General features: G+C 37.2%; 1 protein-coding gene across 1 annotated transcript in view; it reads right to left on the bottom strand.

The window, feature by feature from the left end:
- Positions 1-4,049: 4,049 nt before the first annotated feature.
- Positions 4,050-6,230, bottom strand: part of aars1 (alanyl-tRNA synthetase 1) — a 30,914-nt gene continuing 28,733 nt past the window's right edge. Inside the window, exons 19-20 of the mRNA XM_015030501.1 lie at positions 5,748-5,861; positions 4,050-4,780 (exon numbers count right to left, since the gene is read on the bottom strand). Of these exons, the coding sequence (XP_014885987.1) occupies positions 4,601-4,780; positions 5,748-5,861 (294 nt within the window). The 3' untranslated portion in view covers positions 4,050-4,600. The remainder of the gene's footprint in view (positions 4,781-5,747; positions 5,862-6,230) is intronic.

Raw genomic sequence — 6,230 nt, forward strand, 5'->3', positions numbered from 1 at the left:
TCAAATTTCTGTTTGTGTGACTGAGATGAGGGATTCAACTTTGTAATATCATGTTTTTGCTCTGTGTTTCCTGCGTTGTGCAGGTCCTTTAAGGTGAGCTCACACGGACAGATGAAAGCGGCCGTGTTGTTGTTGTTATGTTGTGTTTTGCTGTAACTCAACGTCCTGCTGGTGTTTTTTCCTCCGCACCAGGTTTTCTTAGAGGCTTCATTGCTGAGCTGGACTGATGTTAACAGCTCAATCTCATCATATTGTTTGTGTTTCCTGCGTCTTGTCACTTGCTTTCGTGCCTTGTTCGGCTGCTGGAAGTCTGCCGCCCGCAGCCGCTTCATCAGCGACGCACACCTGCCACCTTTCTGTTGTTGTTAGTCTCGCTCACATACACACGTCTAGCTGAGAGCTGAGCCTTCTGAGCTGAACGATTACCCGCGAACGCACCACATGACGTCACACTCTGCCTTCTACTCTCTCGCTGTTGCTAATGGAGACGATGTGAACTCATATCGCGGTCAGTACAAAACTCCTGATTCGGTCTTTGATTTTTCCTTCCAGGTTGCCAGACTTTTTTTTTTTAAAGTATTAAAATGTCCAGAATTTTAAAAAAGTTTGAAACATTCAGGCAAAAGAAAAAACGTCCAAACTCAAGGAATGAACCAGTGTCGTCTTTAACAGATAAGTTAGCATAAAAACAGTTTTAAATCGGATCTTTAGGCTCTTTGTTACCAGCAGCATCTTCTGCTAAATCTAACCAAAATTTTCTAATTAATATGGAAACACAAACGAGCTGATTTCCAAAAGCTTTAACCATAGTTAACGCTTTGAAACAGACTGGAAATAGGTGAAAGAAGTTTAGCAAAGTCTGAAAAATTAACAGCAACATCAATTCTAGTTATGTCGCTCTTATTTTACTTGTTTATAAATAAAAGCACAATTATATTGCTTTAGCTTAGGTTAGCTTAGTTTTGCTCAACCCTCCTGTGCTGTGCCCCATGTCTAAATAGCGTAGCATTGGTTAGCTTGTTTTAGCCCAACTAATATTCACTAATAAGAGCTAATTTAAGCATACTCCACCATATTTTGGCTGAATTTAGATTAGTGTAGCCTACCTATGCTGTCTTTGCTAGCTTAGCTTGTTTTGCCCAATTATGTTTTATTAGTTAGTTTTAGCTTGGCCTACCTTTTGCCAAGCTACGCTTACACCAGCAAAGTGCTTAGCCAAGGTTTTCTAAATTTACCTTTGCTATAAGTTCACTGTATTATTGAATTGTGATTAGCTACAATGACTGAACTGAAACAGCAAAAAGCAGCTAAAACCTGCAAGAAAAACATTGAAAAACCTTCAAAAAGTCTGGAAAATTATTGATCAGAACTGATTTCGGAAGAATGAAAGGAAATCAAGGGTTGAATCAGGATTTTTAAAATGGACTCTAATGTGTGTGTTTTTTGACATGTTGCAGTATATTAAGATACTGCAACTGAGATGGTCTGATTTCTATGACATGTAAAATTAAAACCATTGTAGATAGAAAAAAAGAGTAAATCACCCCCCCAAAAATGTGATTTTTTTTTTTATAAATCTCAAATGTTATGGCAAAAAACATGGAATTTTGAGCTTGAAGTCAAAACCTAAAATAATTTTAAGAAACCTCAAATTTCTGTTTTAAGTAAAACATTTGCGTGAAAATGAAAAATTTTAGATTAATCTCAAATTTTGTAGAATTCTTTTAAGCTAAAAGTAAAAGATTTTGACATTTGGAAATATTCTGACTTTCAATATTTAAAAATTTTCAAAACTTCCAAGCTTTTTCTAATAAATTTCTGATTGCAAAATTTTAGCTTTCTCTTGCAAATTTTAAACGTTTGAAACTAAAATTTCAGGGGTTTTTCTTCTAGAAAATTCCTCAAATTAATCTCCAAATTTCACAGTTTTGTCTTGAAATTTTAATATTTTGGAGCTCACATTTTTTCCTGAAAATTTGACATTAGTGATAAAATTTGAGTTTTTCACTTTAAAACTTTCAACTTTTGGAGATCAGAAGTTTTGGCTTTTTTTTCTAGAGAATTTCTGAGATTGGTGTCAAAATTTCAGTTTTTTTCTTTCAACTTTTTTTAATTTTGGAGCTCAGAAATTTTAAAATTTTTTCTAGAACTTTTCTGAGATTAATCTGAAAATTTGTGAGTTTTACTCCTTTTTTCCATCTATAACAGCCCTAACATGTCTGTTCATCAGCAGGGACTTTAGATTAAAATGGAAACATCTGAACTCTCATTCAGATGTTGGCTCTCATTCAGCTTCATAATGAAAGTGTTAATTATTCATGACCTCCATGCAGACTTTGAACAACAGGACTCGTTTCTCTAAGGAACCATCTTCAGCTCCTCATCAGCTGCAGCCCAGGATGTGATCAGAGGGGGGAGGAGAGCAGCAGGGTCCCTTCAGTCCAGATCAGGTTCCTCCCTCCCACCGACAGAACATGACACAGATCTGATTCTTCCACGCAGACGACCCAAAGTAGGTCTTCCCTCCTGCTGTCTGTGTCGACCCACATTTCTCCCTGCAGAAGAGATTCTTCTAGCTGCACAGAACCACAGCGGTGACTAAAAGCTGTGCCACTTCCTGCAGTTTGGGCCGACTTTATTTAAACTTGAACTGGACTGATTTGTTTTTGAAAATCCTCTTTGTCCTCGGCGTCAGTGAAACTTGGTACTGATATGTTCAGGGTTATTTTTACTCTGCTTCGTCTGGCACATTACGTTCCGAAGGGGATGTCACGGATCGCCTCGGAGTCGGAAATTTCCATTTTCCTGACCTGAAAAAAAATCCCACTGAGGTCATTAATATTCATACTAAGACTGGATAAGAAGAGCGGCGTGGAAGAACCTGCTCAGTCAGAGCAACGATGAGATTTAAAAAAAAATTAATTTGTCAAAATATCAAACTGACTGTATTGGGGCTATTTTAGAAATATATAAAAAGTAAATTTCTGCCAAAATTCAGAAATTTTCAGGTTAATCTCAGACATTTCCTTGAAAAAAAGAGAAACAAGGACATTTGAAATTGAAAAGTCAAAAAACTTGCTGAAAAATTTGACATTTTCAGATTTTTCTTTTTTTCTTTTAGAATTTTTTTTCTGGGTTTCAAAACTCAAAAATTTGAAAAAAAACAAAAAACTAATGTAATTAATGAAAAGTGAATAAAAAACATAAAATGAGATTTTTCTTTACATATTTTGCAGCGTCAGCCGACAGAAGCAAATGTTTGGGAATCTTTGGTAAAAACGACTGGAAACGTTTCAGTAGCTGCAGTAAAAGTTTTTATTGCAGAGCGGTTTTATTCTGTTGACCGTAGAAACCAGGCCCGGTCCGATCCTTTCACATGTTGGAAGCATCAGCACTCATGTATTAACCACTGGAACATCTGTAACCCGTGACTCCGTTTTGTTTTTTCTGCTGTTGTGAAAATAAAAACTACATGAAACAAACGAAGCGTCTGGGAATTAATATTTTAGATTATAAAATATTAAAACCAAAAATGTATGCCCGATATGTAAACAATGAGCAGGTTTTAAGTTTAAAATGAGGAAAAACAAAGAATGGAGGACAAAGGAAGGAAGTAGGACACAAAAAAGACAATGGATGGGCACAACAAAGAATGAAATGAAAGGACACAAGGAAGAAAGGAAAAGAAGGAAGGAGAAAAGAGAACTAGTATAAGGAAGGAAAGAATTAAAGGACACAAGGAAGGAATTAAAACAAGGAAGGAAGGACACAAGGGAAGAAAAAGATAATGAAGGAAGGACCAAGGAAGAAATTAAAAGAATTGAAGAAAACAAGGGAGGAAAAAGGACAGAAGGAAATAAGGACCTAATGAAGTGATGAAGGAAGCGAGTCGCCATCATTTGATGTTGGTTTAATAACATCGATCTGCATCAGGAGAGGCTGGCGGCTCATTAACTGCCGTCCATCTTATTAAAGTTCAAACGGTTTCTGGTTTTGCTCGCCGACCTTCACATCAACGGATCTGAAATGAATCGCACAGGAAGCGGACGCTTTCGCCAGGCAGATTTATTCCATCATTATCGACACGAAGCAGCAGCGATGATTAGAAACTAAATGTCAGTGGGGAGTTTACACAGACATCATTTTACACAGACATCAGTAATCATTTTACAGCAAAATCATAAAAAATTATGGTTTTTTTTTAAATGTTAAACCAGTTTCTACCTGGTTTGGATCAGATTAAGCTTCAGAAGATACACAGAATAAACCCAGATGGTGTAAAGACTCAAAAGGAGGAAGTATTAGAACGGGCGGATTATCAGGAGCTGAAGTAATTTTACTTATTTTCCCTCAGCTGCATGGAGCTAGCAAGATGCTAACGCTAGCATTTCTTTTCCCTTCTCACTTAAACATGCAATTAAGTAGCGAACGCATCCCCTTCCAGGTAAAAGTGCATGAGAAGACGCTTCAATATTCAAGCTCCATCCAGACTCAATAAATACGAGTGGCTCATTTTCTGCTGGTCATCTGGTGGTTTAGTTTTCTGTCTGACCTACACGGGGAAGAAAAAACGAGGAAAACAGAGATGGAGTATTTCCCTTCAGTTTTCTCCCAGTTTGAGTCGAGCAAACTCGTTAGCCATCTGTAGCGCCTCCTGCAGGCACTGCGTGTTTCTGCCCGTCGCCTGTGCTGACATGTCTTTACCGCCGCCTTTTCCGTCCAGCAGAGGGCACAATTCCTGAACCCACTGGCTGGCCTTCAGGCCGCGGTTTGCCACGTCCTGCAGAAGAAGAGGAAGGGATTCAGTGGGAGAACTGTTCAAAAACAGAATCAAAACATTCCTGAAATGTGTCTGCGATCAGCATTTCTAAAGCAGCTTTCATGTTTCCATGAAAACTGTTAGCATAGGGGCATGGACATGCTAAGGTAACGTTAGCAAAACAAGCATAGATAGGCTAAACTAAGCTAATATAAACAAAAACAACTAAGCTAATTATATATCAAAGGTTAAGATAGCAAGCTAAGCTACCTAGGCTAAATGAAGCCAAGGTGGGAAAAAAAATCAAACCGTAATCAAAATGTAATTAAGATTGACAAAGCTAACGCTGATTAACCTGAGACAAGATATAGAAAACTAAGATAAGTCAAACTTTTTAACCAATGGTGGATTTAGCAAAGCTAGGCTACACTACATTTAGCTACATTAAATTAAGCTAGGCTAACTAATGGTAAGCAAAAGTAATAGAAATTTAGCTAGACTAAAAAAATCAGCTAATAAACCAAATTAAGCGGCTTTACTAAGGCTACAATAAGCTACGCTAAACTATAAGTTAAAGAGGCTAAGATAATTTTAGCAAAGCTAAACTAAATTAAATAAACTATGAGGCAAATTAAGGCAAGATTAAAGATTACAAAGATAACATAATGTAGCTTTACATTAAAGTTAATTAACCATTAACTAAGAACCTACCCTACCCTAACCTAGACTGTACCTGGGTGAGTTTAGGGAGGTAAACTAAACTAAGATAAACTAAATTAATCTAAACTAAATTTAGATTTGGTAGGAAAATAGATAAAGGCAATTTTACCAACTCTTTGCAAAACTAAAAATTGTTGGTCTATATGTCAAACTTTTATCTTTGGCATCATTCAGTCCTGTTTATCTGATGCCAAATAGCATAAAATCCAGTTTTAAGTGAGAAATTAAGTTATTTATAAGGGATGATTGGTATGGATGAGTGTCGTACCTGAGGAACCTGACACAGACAGGTGATTTTACCAGCATCAGGGTCAACAGTGAACAACATGGCGGCAGTCTGCGGCGACTGGCTCTTCAGTAGCTTCAGCGACTCGTTTAGAGCCTGAAACAAAAAATAAGACGTTGGATGTTATTCTTCACATCCGGATAAAGGGCAACAAGGTGATTCTTTTACATGCCATCCATCGCCGCGCCGCCACGTTTAGTTGATGGAACAATTTGTTAAATAAAATCTGCAGATGTAGATATTATTGAGTGCAGTGCGCCACAGCAAAGGGAAAAACAACGCAGAAAAGCCATGAAAGAGCAAAACCACTTTTTTTCTCTCTGTGTACGTTATGCAGCATGCAGACTTGTTGCCGTGGCAACCGACAACAATGCCATTATCAGGACTCAACACCAAAAAAAAAAAAAAAAAACCCCAAAATTTCCCAAAACAAAAAAAAAAGATTCCAGCCTGTAAAAGTTTCTT

This window comes from Poecilia latipinna, unplaced genomic scaffold, assembly GCF_001443285.1.
Source record: "Poecilia latipinna isolate Pla-1442-1.1 unplaced genomic scaffold, P_latipinna-1.0 Scaffold184, whole genome shotgun sequence".
NCBI classification, from domain to species: Eukaryota; Metazoa; Chordata; class Actinopteri; order Cyprinodontiformes; family Poeciliidae; genus Poecilia; species Poecilia latipinna.